Raw genomic sequence first — 17,407 nt, forward strand, 5'->3', positions numbered from 1 at the left:
ATAACATATTTACCAATGGAAGTAGTAATTTTTAGTGAGCACTTCAACGTTTTTTTTTAGTCTTGTATTTACCTGGTTCAACAAATTTTCAAAACTTGGCAATAGTTCCTGAACCAGGTTAGCTAAACAACCTTTTGGAAATATGCCTAGATTTCCAAAGGCATCCAAAGCATACGAAGTGGCAGATTGTAGGTACGTATACATAGAATTTGTAATGATACGGTTCGGAATATGTGAATAGTAATGGTTTTTTCGGATCCATAAAAATTGTAGTGGCACCCATCCAATACCCCCCCCCCCCCCCCCCCCCCCCTCCCCGGCACAAGAAATCAATCATAGGCCGCCTTTACAAATAGATTTTTAGAGGCAACTTTTGTTACCAGCCACATCTAAAAAGAATTTTAACAGAGGCGGCTAAAAACTTTAGCCACATCTGGGAACACTTTTGCAGAGACAGCTCTTTTTTTAGCCACCTCTATCATTCATTTCCCCGCCAAAATTAAAATTAAAATTCTAAGTACATAATGCCATCAACACACACGCACGCATGGTCTGCCCCTGCCCTGCACCGCATCAACTCTAGGAGGGGAAGAGAGAAGGGATCGAGAGGTCAGATAGAAGAGCGAGAGAGGTGCATCCATTGGGAAGGAGAGGGAGGGGAAAAGATCAGAGAGAAGGGAGAGAGAGGTTAGTGGTCAATGTCATACTATATGAGAAAGGGAGGAGTGGACGGGAGCACCGGGGGTTAATAAATGCAATTAATTAAAATTTTGGGTAAGATATCCCTGTCAGTCTGTAATACAAATCTGCAGTCAAATATAATTAACTTGTACTGCCAATTATTTTGAGAACCCGACAGGTAGCAATACTTTTTCTATAGATCCAATAGTGAGATTCTTTATCAGAGGCGGTTCTAAATAAGCTGGTGACTAGGTAGCGTGCCCGTGCGTTGCTATGGGACAACTAAACTTTTGTACTAAAAACACATGGATCGCACGTTAAGATAACAATACTGTAAGACATTAAACTGACATTTAATCTAAAAAAGCAAAGTTTGTGAAATTAATAGTCACTAAGAGCGCGGCACCATAGGCTCACAAACTCTACTATATATACATTTCCGTGATATGGCTAAAATAATATTTTATATCAGCAAGAAGTCTCTGATATTACAAACTAAATGAAGCAATCAAATATGTTAGACAAACATTGCTCAATCCACATATTTTAAACCTGAAAATGCACAAAATGACTATTATATTAAACTAAATTTATGTCCATCATCTATTCAAAGTGCATGTCACAAGCGTTTAAATAATTTCAATATTATTTAGTTCTCTAAATCTATGAGACGCGACACGGTGTTCTTAGCAAATTCTTGAACTCGACGACGTCTGGCTTCATCAACAAGCAGACGATTAGGTAGGCCTATAAACAAATAAAAAACTTTTGGGTCAGTGTTGTAGTCAATAAATTAAATCAATGAATTACCCCAAAAGAACCTCACTTTGAAAATCACGCGCCTGATTACAAATAGGACTGAATACCAATTCGCTGAAATCGTCAGTAGTGGTCACTCCGCCTATCATGCACGAGGAAAAAAAATGTAATAACTGATACTTTATTTAGTCAATACATATGAGAACATCAGTGATACAATACCTCTCTTTATATTCATTTGTACATGGAGACTAGCTAAAATGATGATGCCGCTCGCCGCCATTCCGATAAGTGATAGCATATGTGTGTATACTTGACAGTTATTATGATGCAGTGGTACCTACGAGTTACAAAATTGATTAGCATCAAACAATAAAAAAATTGATAGCATGGAGCAATGATAAAATTTTCATTCTAAGTACCTTTCATTCATTAGCACCACATATTTGTATGGTCGCATCCGCACGTCATCCCTTCCTCGAATATTAGACACATGCACAACTATACCAATGACATCTACAAACACAAACGATAGTTATTGATGGAATGGGAGCATGAACAGTTAACTATGTATTTTTAAATATAGGCATATGAGGTATACCTGCAAAAAAGTACTCAGCTTGAGCGTATACATCCTCGAATTCCATAAAGATACGAGGACACTGACAAATCCATAGCTCTCTCGGTGGTGCATTAGCCATACTTTGTGGAGATAGAACCACAAAGTACTCGGCACATAAACAGAAGATGTAGCCCAAAGGACCAACATGAGTAGGCGTGAAGCCAACTCTCATGAAGTCATAACATTGTCCTACACGAAGCAAAGCGTCGAACCTCATGGTTTGGTCGCCATACGCAACCGCTTCCATTTTGGTTCCCTGTACAAATATTAGATCCAACAGATAGATAACAATGGCTGGTAGAAAAAAATAGACATGGTCCAAAAAGATGAGCTAAAAATGCACCTGCTCATCCTTCAAAATTACACGCAAATATGTATCACCATGGTGATGTCGTACGTTGCCTTTCCAAAAAACCATGGCACTCACATCCCAAATGGAAGATATGTGTTCCATTCTCACTTCATGGAATTCAACCCATCTGCAATCCCATCCGTGTCAATCGAAATGATAAAACACACGAGTAAACCTACGTTAACAGAAAATGATTGCCTCGATCAATTACAAGATAAATGTAACGTAGTTACCTGTAGATGTGTGTATCGGTGATTGCAGGCGGCGGTTCAGCGTACACCCTCTTTCTTTTGAGCGATCGACAGCCAGAACCCATATCGGCAACTGAGAAACCAAAATCATGAAAAATATACAGGATGACATTAGTCAGTCTAAACATAATATACTATTATTCTATGGAGATCGGCAGGCAATTAAAGATTTAAAGTTGTCCGCGTGCTCTGTGCCTCAGTCCTGTTATCTTGATGACATCATGTGAGGCCTCTGAAATAACTACAACACCTACATTGTTAATTTGTTAGCATACATGACCACAAATTTGATGCCCGTGCATGGCCACATGACAACAAAATTTGAACTGCAGTATACGGTGATAGACCGTGATGCAAATCAAACCACCAAAATGAGATCATGTTTTGGTTGCTATCATGATGCCTTAGAAATAATTTTTAGTCAAAGTAACCAAAGCAACGCACGAGTAACAAATTCATTTTTAGTCATGCCAACGCGAACACACGTGGATTGTGGTTTAGATGAATATATAAAGTCTATTTTATGATCTTTAGTGTAGATCAAGAGAAAGATTGCTGAAGTCTCACTAAATACAATACTATTTTGAAGTCATAGAAAATAAGATAAGATAGCTATGCATAAAAATTAATGTGTGGAATATGTGAACATTCCATATCAAGGTTTTAGAAATTACAACACAAAAACTCAAAGCATCATATAATTTGGACTCAAAGTAACATATGAAAATTCTGTGTAGAATGTTGAATCAATGCAGTTCTCTCTTAAAGGTTTCAGAAATTACAACACAAAAACCCAAAACATTATATAATTTGGACTCAAAGTAGCATATAAATTCTGTGCAGGATGATGAATCAATGCAGTTCTCTCTTATGGTTTAGGAACAAGTAAACTAAAAAACTCACACATCTCATTGTAAATAATATTGTTCTGTACATGGTTGCATTGTGCGGTCATTATAACAAATTGAAATTGGTTACAGATAATATGACAAAAGTTCATATAAAGGAATAAGATTTGAAACACTAAAACCACTACAATGTTGCTATTAACTGCTACATATGTATTACTAGAAAGAAAGTGGATCTCCTCCGAGGTACAAGACTATACTAAATTTGGTTAGATGGATACTGTGCATCTAAATAGAATCCTCCAGTATACAATGAACTCACCTATATATTCCAAATCACAACCACAGGGGAGTTCGATGATGGGTCAGAAACCAGTGGTGAGTGTCTTGGCAAGGGAGACGTGGTGGCCTCCAAGTGTAGCTGTGCACTTCACCTCCAGTCGCAGCGTGGCTGCGTGGGTGAATCACGTGAACACGAGTTCTAGCATTCTAGATGTGCATAAAGTAGGTAACGCTTGCCAGCATCAGAAAACACATGCCATCTTAAACTTCAGTTGGCTGCCATCTTAAAATAGCAAGAAATTAATATGAACATGAGTCTGGGTTCTGGCCCAACAACTATTGTGTAGGGGATTTTTAGACTTACTACCTCAGACTTTTTAGTTGAAAGGTACACGAATTATGCAACAATTATGCTTTCAACAAAAACAAAGATTAATTCTACCTTTTTAGTTTAAAGGTACACCGATTATGCAACAATTACGCTTTCAACAAAAAACAGAGATTCTCTCTTTTCCAGAATAAAATAAAGTCTATCAGAACAAAATCAGAATACACCCAGGAAACAAAAGGCAGAACTATCTAAGGAGAACTTACAAGTTCCAAGGTCACCCTAGCTTTTGTTATTGAACTGGACAGTAAAAATTAAGCAGTTACTTTAGCAGTTTAGCCCACTGTATCTGCTCACGATCAGATAGATACAGTGGAAGAGCTCTTCTTACAAAATTTATATTCTACATTCTAAATTTTAGCCTAAATGCCTTTCATCAGCTTCGTTAGGTTTTCTTTTCCCAAAGCACTCAAGCATGATGAAAGAACAAGGATTAGTTAATATGCAACCATAATACTGCATCGTCACTTGCTACCTAAATTGTTGCTCTAAACTAAACTACAGCATCATGCCCATAATTAAAGGAAAAAAAACACAAGGAACTAAATATACGGTTGTTCAGTAAACTCATATTAGGATCGTCTCCAAATCATCATGCTAAACAACACAAAGTACCAAATAACAGGAGATATGATATGCAAAAAAGTTCTATCTATTATCGGGTATCACCAGTGATGGATCCAGGAAAAATATAGGGGGGGGGGGGGGGGGGGGGCTAAACAAAGAACGCCATATAGCTTTAAGTCTACTATATGTCCCATAGAGGGCAAATATAGTAGTTTAGAGTAGTTTTATATTGAAACATCGATGAGAAGTATGAAAACTGAAATATATCATGAAAAAAAATGATGCAATTTATCTGCACCCAAAGTCTCAAATCAATAGATGGCATGTGGCGATGACGCCCATTGCAATCTATCCAAAAGACACAATAAAATGGTCCCTCAAATATGAAATTCAAAAACCTAAAACTTGAAGAGAATGGTGTATACCACTAATCTTTTAGGCACTAATATATGCCTGATCAAGCAATGCCATCACAATTGATGGTGCTCTGCACAGGCTATCGCAAGACACTAACCATGATAAAAATCGTAGATGGCAACCCTTATCAGTTATCACAACAAACCACTGAGTGAATCCCTTCATTCTAGAATTGCAGGAAGCAAAGTGGGCAGTACGATTCTGAATTCCCTTAGTTGACATAACAAGCAAGTCTGAATTCCCTTAAGTTAACATAATAACAATACTATGACTAACAATTGTCAGACTCAACTACTCAAGACAGTCAGACACGTCACATGACACTACGCTTTTAGAAGCACGCAACAGGATATTGCAAAGAAGCAAAGCAATAGGGTATTGCAATTCCTATTTCTGTGTTGTGCCACAAATAGAAAAGGTACGGAATTGAATAATTAGAAAAATGACTTCTTAATACCTGCAGGTCGCAGCTACTAATTTCTATGCCTAGCCCGTTGTCGTCTTGCTCTGGCAGTGGCAGATCGTAACCCCAGTGCCCAATCTTCAGTATATACTAATGAGCCCATTCCATCAAGTTAGCCCTAAATTAGTTTTTAAAGGAAAAAAAATAGGAACCTAAATATGTTTTATTCAGCATTTCAACTGTCAATAACTCAATCTTGCACTCTATTTTCACAGGTCGTAGATTTCATCTGGGGAAAAATATGAACCTAAATTAGTTTTTCATTCAGCATTTCAACTGTCAATAACTCAATCTTGCACTCTATTTTCACAGGTCGTAGATTTCAGCTGAAATTCATGCCTCATCTTCTAACTGGACATCATCTATCATCTATTGTCCAACCAGAGAAGCCAAGCAGGGGCATTGCAACCACATGGAGAATAATGCATTGACCAGGAAAAAAAGTAAAAAGAAGACCTGGTGAGGGCAGGGATGAGGCGACAAAAGGCGAGTTGGGTCGGTGGCCTGACCTTGCCGGGTTCCTGCAGGGCTGCAGCAGTTCCTCACCAATTGGCTGGAGGGAGCTGTGGTGTCCTGGCTGCGAGGGTGGGCGCTATAGCGAGGCCATAGGATTTATAGCAGAGGATTGATGTAGTCTCTCTCTTACTTTTTGTCTTAATTCTCTTTCCTTCTGTGTTAATTCTCTTTCCTTGGAGCAAGGCGTAGGGGATCTGGTTGCCATGTATGCTGGAGCATGCAAACATGCAATATGTATATGGATAGCACAATAGTTTTCTACTTCTTATTTTGCCATGATTCCTCTATAACATGACAGGCAATATTCAATCAAATGGGAGATGTAATCGAGCACTATTAGGAAAGTAGAAACAAATAGAACATGCACATCAAGGAGAATGGCACGATCAATCAGTAATTAAGATTAACCTATAATCAATGTGTAATCGGTTTGACCAGCCTATAGTACACTGTATATTTATTTATATGAACCTAAATAAGCGAAAGTATATTGACTACACTTGCTTGGAAACTAATATGTTAATCAATCTGCACAAAGTCGATAAATGAAATACTTTGTAGAGATAGATCATGTTCAGGTAATATTGGTAGTAAGAAGTTAATGACACTATTAGGAAATTAGAAAAAGATTGGCTCTGTTAAAACGGACCTATATCAGTATTGCACATAGTTGCAATGAGAACTCAAAGAAACAGGAGAAGCAAAAGTCATCACAGACAAGCAAAGTGTCTGATAATGCTATCTATGGGAATAGGGTGTGTGCTCAGAACCAAAAGTGTATAACCTGACATCACAAGCAATGGTGACACACAACGTTAACAAGCGTAGAATGAAGAAGAATATATCTAGCACATCACAGGCAATAAGCAGAAGCTCAGATTGCATAATTATGTGGTATTGACATCATAGGAAATGATCATAAGTAAGTATAAGCGCAAAAAGTCAAACTAACCAATTGACCACTGCCTCAGCTATCACGGAAGAAGCAGAAAGGCTCCAAAATACACAAAATTGAATAGGTACAAAGAGACGCAAAAAATTGAAACTACCAACTGACCATTGCCTCAATGGTCATGGAAGAGGCAGAAAGAGGTGCAAAAAATAGAATCAGCATTATTGGTCATATTGGACCATCGCCTTAGTTATCATTGAGCAGGTACATAGAGACAGGAAAAATAAAACCAACATTGGTCACGACCACCGCCTCAGTCAACAACATAACCAATTGACCACTGCTTCAGCCAAAATACACAAAATAGAATAGGCAGAAAGAGACGCAAAAAATCGAAGCAACCAACTGACCATTGCCTTAGTAGTGCACATAAAAGAGGCAGAAAGAGGTGAAAAAAATAGAATAAGCATTGGTCATGTTCACCGTCTCAGCTATCAACATAGCATGGATATGTAAAAGGAAGCATCGAAAAAGCAAAACCAACCAAGTGACCATCGCCTCTAGTTATCATTGAGCAGCTACAGGAAAAACAAAATCAACTATGCCCATGATCACCACCTCAGTTATGAACACAGTAGAGAGACACGAAAGGAAGAATCATCATAGCTCATGAGCATTGCCTCAGTTATCTAGAAAAAGAAAGAGGTCTAAATTGTGGAACGATAGCCCATGATCACTGCATCAAACAATAAACATTTATTGTGTATTTATCATTGCACGAACCCATTCCCTCAAATTAATCTAACAGCAAGAGGAATGTGTACTCATCATTGGACATTACCAAAATCATGACCACTGTAGTGCACTAAGAAATGAAACGAATATGATTGTCATGGCGATGTCCTTAGATATATGCCACAAAATCATAAGCACTGCAGTGAACTAAGAAACGAATCAAATATCATGGTCATGTCCTCAGATATATGGCACATAATCATGAGCACGGACAAATATCATTGACATGGTGATATCGTCAGATATATGGCACAATACCTAGTATTGTCAAGATCCAGCCGAACCGAGCAGGTGACACGATACGCAATGCAAAAAAAAATCTTTTGTAAGGCAGTAACCATCTAGATTGGTAAGGGAAAAGTGGGAGAACAATAGATGGATTGCCTCCAAATCGCAAAGCAATGCCAGCTGGACAATTAAATGGACCTTAGCTTGTCGGATTGCGTAGGCCTATAAACAAATTAAGGTATGGTCAGAACTATCATCTATCAGGGATCCAGGTGATCAGAAGCTGCTAAGAATAAAAATACCAAAGGAAGAGGACTAAACTGCACACAAATGTCAGAAGGACCTGGTAAAAACTGATCGGGCCTTGATGTCTCTGATGGTTACTCTAATCTATGCTAAAGGGAGACATGAAGTACTTTTGAAGATAGGCATTGTCATGTAGGCTTTCAGTTGTTGAGATAATCAAATATCAATGTGTTAAGAGTCCTTTCAGGAAGAATAATTTATATAATTAGCAAAAGATAATACTGAAATCCCTCCTGCAAGGTTTAAATTAGCGAAAGATTATACTTATCACCCTCTGCAGGAGAGAGAATTGAAAGACATATAAATCATTGACGAATTAAGCTTTATAGGTCTTGCCTGTGCGTTGCTACATGCAAACAAAAAATAGAATTATGCCTCACTATATGGTATGAGAGGATGTTCAACTTTGTGAGATGTAGATGTGAATTCTTTTCTCTCCTAGTTACTGATTTGCATGCTAATTTATTTCAGCCAATGACTAATGTGTGCTAATCTGAATGAAGATCTCTTTAGCATCAAATTAAATGTTATGCCTTTAGATTCTAGCTAGTAGTAGATGCAATGAAGCTTAAAATAGATGTGTAACATGTAGAACTATACAATCCAAAGCTTCCTTCTTTTGCAAGAAGCAAGTTTTCGGAAGGAAAAATGGTGTAGGAGGAAAACAAAATTTATATCACGCACTTGCAAGCACAAGTAGAGATAACTGTTCTAATCACATAACTGGATAAAAAATTAGGTAACCCAATCCAAGAACCACTATGCATGGACAACGATGTACCTTGTGAACGCATATCCTAAGGTCTGCACCATATATGTCGGCCAGCATGATTGCACCTTTGGAGCTGTCATCTCTCTGTTGCTCCTGCACAGTACAGGCCTGGACGTGCTTTGTGTCCCAGCAGCAAGGCTGGTGCTTCACCTCCCAGCAACAACACAGTGTCGATGGAGGTGCCAACAATGTCAATTGACACCACTGTTGGTAGGGAGGTCGTTGAGTACACCTCGTCAATTTTGACTAAAAAAAAAACACTAAGAAGGTGACACAAGGTTTGTTTAGAACTTTACAAGCAAAAACTAAAAGTTTGAATGAGATACCAAATCTCTGTTATAGCAGAAACACCATGGTTCCCTCCCCTCTGCTTTTGGGTGATTGGGTGTTTGACACCACTGCAATAGCTCATCACCATCCTCTCAGCCAGCTTCAGCATGCTCTTCCTTCCCTTCGTGCTAGGCACCACTGCAACAAATGATTTTTCATAATGATCTGAATTTTTGGGGGATTCAATTAGATAGAGAGAAAATGGTACACGATAATGCATGTCATAGATTAAATAGATATTACCACCGATATCACTTGATTGGAATGTTGTTGGCATAACGACACTGGCAAGACGCTCGCACTGGCGATCCAGCATTCCATCCAACCAGTGTGCACCGAAGGCGAGCCCCGAGTTCACCCTAGCTTGTAGATGTTGTGCACCAACTTGTCCACTTCGACGTGCTCCACCCATCCCACTTGATATATGGAGACGCAATACAAATCTCATTTTTAGATAATATAAAGTACAGATCGCATGATCAGCCTCTCAACCAAGGATGTATGAAAATTGAAAGATTCAATCATGTACAAATTGCTGACCTTTGAGTAGCCACCATCCGATCCCACAACTCCTGAGCCTTGGCCACAACACCCTGGTACCAGCATGCATCAGAAAGAGTATTGTGCACAACCAAACTGGGCAGCATCCCCCATCTAAGCATTTCATCAAACAGCTCCCAGGTGCACCCAAACATGTGTGCTTGTGTGACCAAACTTACGAAGCAACAGGATTCGCCCTGATGCCCTCCATGGATGCTGGCCGCGGGAGCACGTGGGGGAGAGGAGGTGTTAGGGCAGGAGGAGATGCTGGGGGCTTGTACCACCTCTTAGACGATAACGCGCTCCATCATGTTGACGTGGTGGTGCAAGCTGTACGGGGGTGCGCTGCCGGCAATGAACCAGGCCTGGAGGAGGCGGTCCGCGCCGAGCCGGATGTCCGCGATGAGCCAGCCCACACGGCTCGGTCGCTTCATCGCCTAAGCCACCCGCTTCGTCGGCGCGTCCCAGCCCGCCAGATCGTGCTGGTGAGCCACTGCTGATGCCGACGGCGCCACGGAAGTGCCGACGTGACTTGGAGGCAGTCTCCGAGAAGATCTCATTGGACTTTTTTGCCGTCTCCGAGACCAGCACTGACGAGTGCTTGGCCACCTCCATGGAAAGCTACTACGACCGCTTCACCGCCTCGCCGGCGAAGGCTCCGACGGCAGCGCCCTCGGTAGCCGCGCGTCGGCAGTCCCGCCCCCGGCAACCGCGCCCCAGCAGGTCGGCGCACCTGCGCTGTCTTGCCCGGCACCACCACCGTTGCGATCCATAGGCGTCCCGAGGGAATCCGCGTCCGCCCTGCACAGATCCAGAGCGGTGGTGCACCGGTGCTGCCTAGCGGTCATCCCGTACTTTGCGCGTGCTTGATGGTCACGCGGTTCGAGGGGCTATGGCCCCCGGCCACGGATCGCATGGTGACAACGTGGCTGCGGACGGCGGCTGGGTAGAGCGGCGCGAGGTTGGAGGCCACCTGCGCGCGGAGTGGAGCGCTGGGCGATCGCGGAGTGATTGACGGTAACCTGGCGAAGGGCCCAAAAACCTGGGCACCTGGCGTAGGGCTGCTGCGATGGTGAGACAGAGTGCGTGCGGGCCCTGTGCCGTGGTGGCCGCTGGCGGGCGGCCTGGCGTCCTTGGCCGGTGCCCTCACCTGGTGGGCAGCTCCCTCGCCTGGTGTGATGAGAGATGGAGGAGTCATCGTCGCACGCGTGGGAGAGGAGGCGTCGGGGGAGTGGTGGAGTCATGCGGGGTGGGAGGCGTCGGGGGCGAGGGGGAGGCGATTCGCATGGATAGACAGACGGACGAACCAAAACAAATGTCGCATCAAAAGATGTCCACGCTTTGTTCTTTTTAGTTGTAGCAGATATAGACGGCAGTGGTTGCCTATTCTATATATAGTGGTCAACTCACATGGCATGATTGCACGTATTTGTGATGCTATATTCCTTGGCGTGGTAAAATAGCTAGTTTTTAAAACATGAATTTGGCATGTGGTATTCTTAAAGTATGAGTTTTTTTGGCTTAAATAACTCTAGCTTATGTAAGTGTAGCCGAGTCCTTGCCTCAACCAAAAGTTAGTACATGAGGTTTTTTCTCTGTTCACCCCATGCAACCAAGCTCCTAACATAAGAGTGTAAGACACTTTTCGGTGGCATAAGACCAAAGGAAAACCTGTACCATCATTCTCAAAAAAAAAGTTAGCAAAATAAGAAATCTAATAACTTGCTTTCCTTATAGCCACTGAACAAGAATGCTTTCTTTAGATAATGACTGAACAAGAATAATGCTAACATTTGCAGCACAACACACCGCACACACCGACGTACACGTACTTGTGTATGTAGTAAAACACATCTCTACTAATCACAGAGGTACTTGACAACACCGGGGATGTGAACCCTGTAGAAGTAGTCGTCCCAGTCTATGCACTTGGGATCGAAACCAAAGTTTTCATATCCCCTGCTCCTTTTGTCTTGCCCGTCGTTGCTCGCCATCGCCGCCCTCAGCCTCTCCGTGTTGGAGTCATCAAAGCTTTCGACGACCAAACCCAAAGAACAGTGAGCGCGCGGCCATGCATCCCAAATGCAAAAAAAATGAAAAGAAGGAGAAGGGCTTTGGTCGGTTGGTTGCTTACCATCCTTTGAACAAGGCGTATGGTGCGTACAGCTCTGCAATATGCATGACGTATCTGTACTTCCTGCCGAGCTCGTGGTAGCGCCGGGAGAAAGCGGCGCACAGGGCAATGTTCAGCAGGCGAAGGACCTCGAGTGGAAGCCTGAACTTGACGGCCATGTACGCGCGGAACCTGGGGAGCGTGCGGAAGAAGCGCATCCTGCTAGGCCGCAGGGGCTCGCTGTTCTTGCCCCCAGACCTCATCAGTGGATTGTGGAGGAAGTAGCGGTGGACGCACTCCGCGAGGACGGCGTACGGCGCCGGGTGCCGCACCGACGACGTCAGGTGGTAGATGCTCTGCTGCTGCGCCTGCTCCTCCGAGTGCGCCGCCATTGCCACCATCATGCCGTTCACCACCATGTCCCCGGGAATCTGTCAGAAATCAGAAATATGTGCGTCCTTGTTGGTTTGCTGCTTGATAGAAAAGTTCCTCTAAATTTGATGCTGCGTTTGGAAACTCACCACGTCCATTATCAAGTCGAGGTCAACTAAGAAGATTGACAGAGCCTGCTTGGCGTAGCCGATGATGAACGAGTCAATTGTCCTGCAAAATCGAAGGCAACCATGCGTTTTGTTTTTCATTCACTGTCCATATATACTGCTGACTGCTTTGCTTGCTGCCATGAAGAAATCAATGGAGAATTCTTGGATGCACATCTGGTGAATTAATTATTTGTTGTCTTTTCGGTCACTTACCTGATCCCTTCCATCCATCCAGGCAACGGCTCGTTCAGGACGCTGGTTATGATGCTAGGCTGGACGATGACGACTGGGAGATCTCCTCGAAGGTGCCCCAGCAGCATCTCCCCCATGGCTTTGGTGAACACATAGGTGTTTGGCCACCCGAACTCCCTTGCCCTTCATCGATCATTGACAGAGACATGTCATGTGCTTGTGATTATTTGGACAGTATTAATAGTAGGTAAGCAGCAAATTAAGATGCATAACCAGGACAATGGACAAATGTACTTTTGTAGTAATGAGTTCTCTAGTTCTCACTCACCTGTTGAGGCCAAGCTCCTTCATGGTTCTTCTCTCAGCCTTTTCTGAAGAACGGTTGGTTTTCAGTTCTCTCCTGGTCTCTTTTATCAGATTTAGTTCGGATTCGATGTCCAGGTGCGTGCCTTCCCTCAGGGTTTCACCCAAATGGAATGGCTTCTCTAGCACTATCCCTTCTTGTTCACCGGCTACATAAGCTGCTCATGAAAATGTTATCAGATTGCTGATAGTTCTTTTAGTTGTACTTGTATTATACCCCCTTAATTGAAGAAAATGGATGGTCCAGATTTGGCCACACAGGAACAGAGGACTGTTGCTTTCCTACCTGTTGAAACGTGCAGCAGCATCTTGAGTTTACTGCACCTCTTTGCAAACTCACAGATGTGCTTGGCTCCCATGACATTTGTGTCAAAAGCCACATCATACCTGCAGTTTGGCCAGATAATTGAACAAATATTTCCACAATATTCATGCTATCTGAAATAATTTTGTTAACAGAAACAAGCTCAGACCTTTCGTAGAAATTTGTAGTTGCAGCTCCGTTGACAATGATGTCTATTTCTTTCCATATTTCTCTCAGTTTGGCAGGGCCTAGGCCCAAGTTCTCATACATGATGTCTCCTGGCAAAGGGCATACTTTTTCTTGGATGAAACCTTCAAACCCATTGCCATGCTTTTCTTTCAAAATTTGAAAGATCTCCCTTCCTGTCACCTAGCGATAACGAAACAGAGTTTATGCAGAAACATTACCATAAGAGCGATGCTATTAGTGAAACACAACAGTTATCAGGTATATAGTAAGTTTTGCTTCAAACATTCAATGACCTATGCATTTGCCACTAATTTTGTCAGAAGAAAACACATTTCAGATTGAATGCAGCTATCAGATCCATCAGAAGACATTCTGACTCAGCAAACCTGCAGAGTTGCGCCATGCAAGACTACTTTCAGAACCCGGTCCACCTCAGCTATTGTAAGGGGTCACTTTGTCTCTTACTTCCATATCTGTGCTATGCTACTATTCATTTCTCAAAAGCTTTTGCCGCAACTGCCTCTTCCGACCAGTCACTGTCTTCTTCTATTAATATAAAGAGATATTTTCTGCTTTGGTCACAGATTGCTCAAGGAAAAAAACATATTTGTGTATTGTTCTTGTCATCATGTTGTTGATGCTTACTGCACAGTATAGCCACACAGTTACGTACTTCTGTTGTACAACAGGCCATATTATATTGAAGTCAGATTGGAGGGCATATTTTGCTGAGTGGGTGATAAGGGTAATGGATGGCTAGACATAGCTACAAAACAAATAGTTTGCTCTTCAGATATAAGAACAATTAAATTTGTGTAATGTACTCTTGTTTGCTTTATCAATATTGCGTGAGCAAGATTTGGGTGGTGCATACATCTTGCATGAGCTGCTCATTGCAAGATATGCACGAGCACAGTGGTAAACATAGAGGGGACATCAAATTCGCATACTTAAAAGATTCATACACGATTTTTCTCTGTTGTCGAAACAAGTTTTTTCCATGACAGTGGTCTGTTGTTGGTTGTCTTTGTTTTGCTTCGGGTATGTAACTTTTCTGAAGAATTTTTCTTTCTCCTAATAATATATTTCGTCAAAGCTCTTGCCGACCTTTTGAAATAAATAATTCATCTGTCCTTGTATGTAGAAATGGTTTCCAGAAAAAAATTTGCATGTGATGGAGAAACTTCAGACTGTGCCATTGGATACAACTTCAGGAACTAAGATGGAAGGAAGAATAGAAGAAATATTTTTGTTTTCACCTCAGTCTCGACCCTCTGCTTCGCAGACTTGACATCGGCGGATCGAATAAGCAGGAAGAGCTTCTTGACATCCGGCTGAACCCTCAGTATCTTCTCCACAAGCACTACAGAGAGACGAAAAGGAAGAAAGCAAGCAACCCCCCCCCCCCCCCCCCCCCCCCCCCCCCCACTGAGATGACCAGCCATGCATTGTGCAGACACCCTGAAAGAGTAGTAGCTGGACGAGTTCATGCATGCATGAAGAGGTACCGTACCTTTCCCCAGGAAGCCAGTTGAACCAGTGATCAGTATGCTCTTGCCTCTGAAGTAGCGTACAACAACATCTGAATCCAGTTCACCTATCATCTTCGAATGTGCAAGCAGTGTGGTCCGTGTAGCGGTGTAGGTGAATCTGAGTTTCTGATGAGATGTAGTACTATGCCTTGTAGTTGTAGGGTTAAAGGCTACTTGTTTGTTGGATGTTAGCTTTGGGATCCTACAGACAAACAGACCACGTATTTATAGGCGGGAAGAGAGATGTGTGTTTCAGCGGGCAGCAGGAACCAGGATGGCTGCTGTAGTAAATAAATAGAGGAGCTAATTGATTATGGACACAAAGCAAAGCGTCCTTCGTTGGTGAGCTCTTCAAGCGGATTAGCTAGCTACTCCCTCCGTTCATAAAAGAATACAATTATGGAAACCGTGTCGGTCAAGATAGCTCATGTTTGACCAACTTTACCGTAAATAGTATTAGCATTTATGTCTCCAAATAAATTTATTGTGAAAATAGATTTAATGACAAATCTAATGATACTTATTTTATATCATGAATGTTAATAATTTTTTATACAAATTTAGTTAAAATTGAAACTGTTTGACTACTCGAAAAACAAGAATTACATTCTTTTATAGATGGAGGGAGTATACTGTTGTTGACTGACGTACTGACGTCAGTTTGAAGTGTCCTAGGCCTGCGATGATTGGCAAAATGATAATTAAAAGTCATGATATTATATATACAGTATTTTATTTCAAAAGACGGTCAATTTATTTTTGACTGTCGACGGTCAATTTTTTCACATCATCAACCACTTTGTTGACATATACTAGTACCCTGCTAGAACTGGAGCACTGATTTCCATGTGAGCGCACAATGATCATATAATATATAGTGGCACATGGTGATCGATCACTTTCAGAAATTTGGACATAGTGAAATATATAGTGGCCTTCCCATGATAAATTTTAGGTGAGCCACCCATCATGCATGTTCCATGTCACCCAATGGGAACACTTGCGTCGTTTCTCTTTAGTTCTTACTCCCTCTGTCCCGGTATGAATGACGTTCTAGCACTGCATTGAAGTGTCCAGGTTCAGATATTCATCCATGCATGTGGACATAGCCACGATCTAGGTTCAGAGAATCTTTATTGCACCTCGTTGAAGACTAAAACGACTTTTAAAATGGGACAGAGGGAGTACGTGCCTAGCGTTCGGACATTCACACGGACGCCTGCGCCTACTGGCCTGCTGTGCATGACGGCCCGCCTGCCTGTTGCCCCTGCTTGCCCGCCTACCCGCTGCACCTGCCTTGCTCGCCTGCTCGCCCGCCCACACCTACTGCTGCGCCTGCCCGCCCACGCCTGCCACTCCGTGGGGATCTCCCACAGCCGCTTCACTTCCTACTCGCACGTGGGGACCGCCTACACCTGCGCCCGTTTCCCATATGCCTGCTTAGGAAACACTTGCAATATGAAGCACTTGCTGCAACATACGTCTAAAACAGATGAAACATTTAAAACATATAGTTAAAACATGTGTGTATAACCACTGCAACATCTAGATAAAGCACTTGCAACATACGTCTAAAACAACTGAAACATTTAAAACATACACTTACAACATAAGTGTATAGCCATTGCAACATATGCAATACCAGATCTATTTTTACAACATGGCAGATGAAACATATGCAACATAAATCTAAAACGCATGAACCATACAGTTGCAACATGTGCTCACCAACTTGTTGCTTGGGTAAATGGAAGCTCGTTGATGTGGAGCTCGACACCGGTGCAAAGCTCGATGGCACGGAGTGGCGTGGGGGTCGCCAGTGCAGAGCTCATCGGTGGCACGGACCTCGACAGTGACCGCGGCAGGCGGATGGAGCATGGCCATGGCGGGAGGCGCGAGTTAGAGCGGGGGACGTGGTGGAGGCGGTGAATCCACGCAGCGGGGCGCGTGTGGCGCAGCGTAGTTTTTAAGTTTGGAATTTCTCAAGGACCAGATGGTTCTCGAGAAGCTACGTTCCTTCTTTTGCTTTCTATATATCGAACATTAGGAGTTTAGGAGTTCCATTACAGAAGGAAAAACAGAGTTCAAGTACGTGTATGCCTTTGGTTCTGTGTCCTACAAATATTTGCATACTAGTGCATTATTTACTAAAGAACCATTATT

General features: G+C 42.4%; 2 protein-coding genes and 1 long non-coding RNA gene across 5 annotated transcripts; all 3 read right to left on the reverse strand.

Annotated features, from left to right (window-relative positions):
* Window positions 1-1,289: 1,289 nt before the first annotated feature.
* On the reverse strand, window positions 1,290-4,139 carry LOC136481649 (uncharacterized). Of its 3 annotated transcripts, XM_066478983.1 has the most exons (8): window positions 3,836-4,139; window positions 2,648-2,738; window positions 2,406-2,541; window positions 2,042-2,318; window positions 1,863-1,956; window positions 1,663-1,780; window positions 1,508-1,582; window positions 1,290-1,428 (listed from the first exon to the last, which is right to left on the reverse strand). In XM_066478983.1, the coding sequence occupies exons 2-6, from the start codon at window positions 2,728-2,730 to the stop codon at window positions 1,696-1,698; spliced, it is 675 nt and encodes a 224-aa protein (XP_066335080.1). In that variant the 5' UTR covers window positions 2,731-2,738; window positions 3,836-4,139; the 3' UTR covers window positions 1,290-1,428; window positions 1,508-1,582; window positions 1,663-1,695. The 3 variants fall into 3 exon arrangements, with proteins under 3 accessions (XP_066335080.1, XP_066335078.1, XP_066335079.1); XM_066478981.1 differs by lacking the exon at window positions 3,836-4,139 and having other exon boundaries at window positions 2,648-3,756; XM_066478982.1 differs by lacking the exons at window positions 1,290-1,428; window positions 3,836-4,139 and having other exon boundaries at window positions 1,447-1,582; window positions 2,648-3,756.
* Window positions 4,140-8,918: 4,779 nt separating this feature from the next.
* Window positions 8,919-9,861, reverse strand: LOC136481650 (uncharacterized). The gene is made up of 3 exons (XR_010764802.1): window positions 9,713-9,861; window positions 9,466-9,607; window positions 8,919-9,385 (listed from the first exon to the last, which is right to left on the reverse strand). It is a non-coding gene; the product is annotated as an uncharacterized lncRNA (long non-coding RNA).
* A 2,007-nt stretch (window positions 9,862-11,868) lies between these two features.
* LOC136481652 (fatty acyl-CoA reductase 1-like) lies at window positions 11,869-15,418 on the reverse strand. The gene is made up of 9 exons (XM_066478984.1): window positions 15,151-15,418; window positions 14,972-15,075; window positions 13,693-13,892; window positions 13,506-13,606; window positions 13,185-13,377; window positions 12,878-13,039; window positions 12,644-12,725; window positions 12,144-12,553; window positions 11,869-12,040 (listed from the first exon to the last, which is right to left on the reverse strand). The coding sequence occupies exons 1-9, from the start codon at window positions 15,314-15,316 to the stop codon at window positions 11,869-11,871; spliced, it is 1,590 nt and encodes a 529-aa protein (XP_066335081.1). The 5' UTR covers window positions 15,317-15,418.
* Between the last annotated feature and the right edge of the window lie 1,989 nt (window positions 15,419-17,407).

The sequence above is a fragment of the Miscanthus floridulus genome, chromosome 9 (genome assembly GCF_019320115.1).
Source record: "Miscanthus floridulus cultivar M001 chromosome 9, ASM1932011v1, whole genome shotgun sequence".
Taxonomy (NCBI): Eukaryota; Viridiplantae; Streptophyta; class Magnoliopsida; order Poales; family Poaceae; genus Miscanthus; species Miscanthus floridulus.

Coding starts and splice junctions, on each gene's coding strand:
- LOC136481649 (XM_066478981.1), bottom strand. CDS start 2,793: ATGTTTAGACTGACTAATGTCATCCTGTATATTTTTCATGATTTTGGT. Junction 2,542..2,647: donor ACCGATACACACATCTACAG/GTAACTACGTTA, acceptor ATGGGATTGCAG/ATGGGTTGAATTCCATGAAG. Junction 1,781..1,862: donor GTGGTGCTAATGAATGAAAG/GTACTTAGAATG, acceptor TGTAACTCGTAG/GTACCACTGCATCATAATAA.
- LOC136481652 (XM_066478984.1), bottom strand. CDS start 15,316: ATGATAGGTGAACTGGATTCAGATGTTGTTGTACGCTACTTCAGAGGC. Junction 15,076..15,150: donor GTCTGCACAATGCATGGCTG/GTCATCTCAGTG, acceptor GTCTCTCTGTAG/TGCTTGTGGAGAAGATACTG. Junction 12,041..12,143: donor TACGCCTTGTTCAAAGGATG/GTAAGCAACCAA, acceptor GGTCGTCGAAAG/CTTTGATGACTCCAACACGG.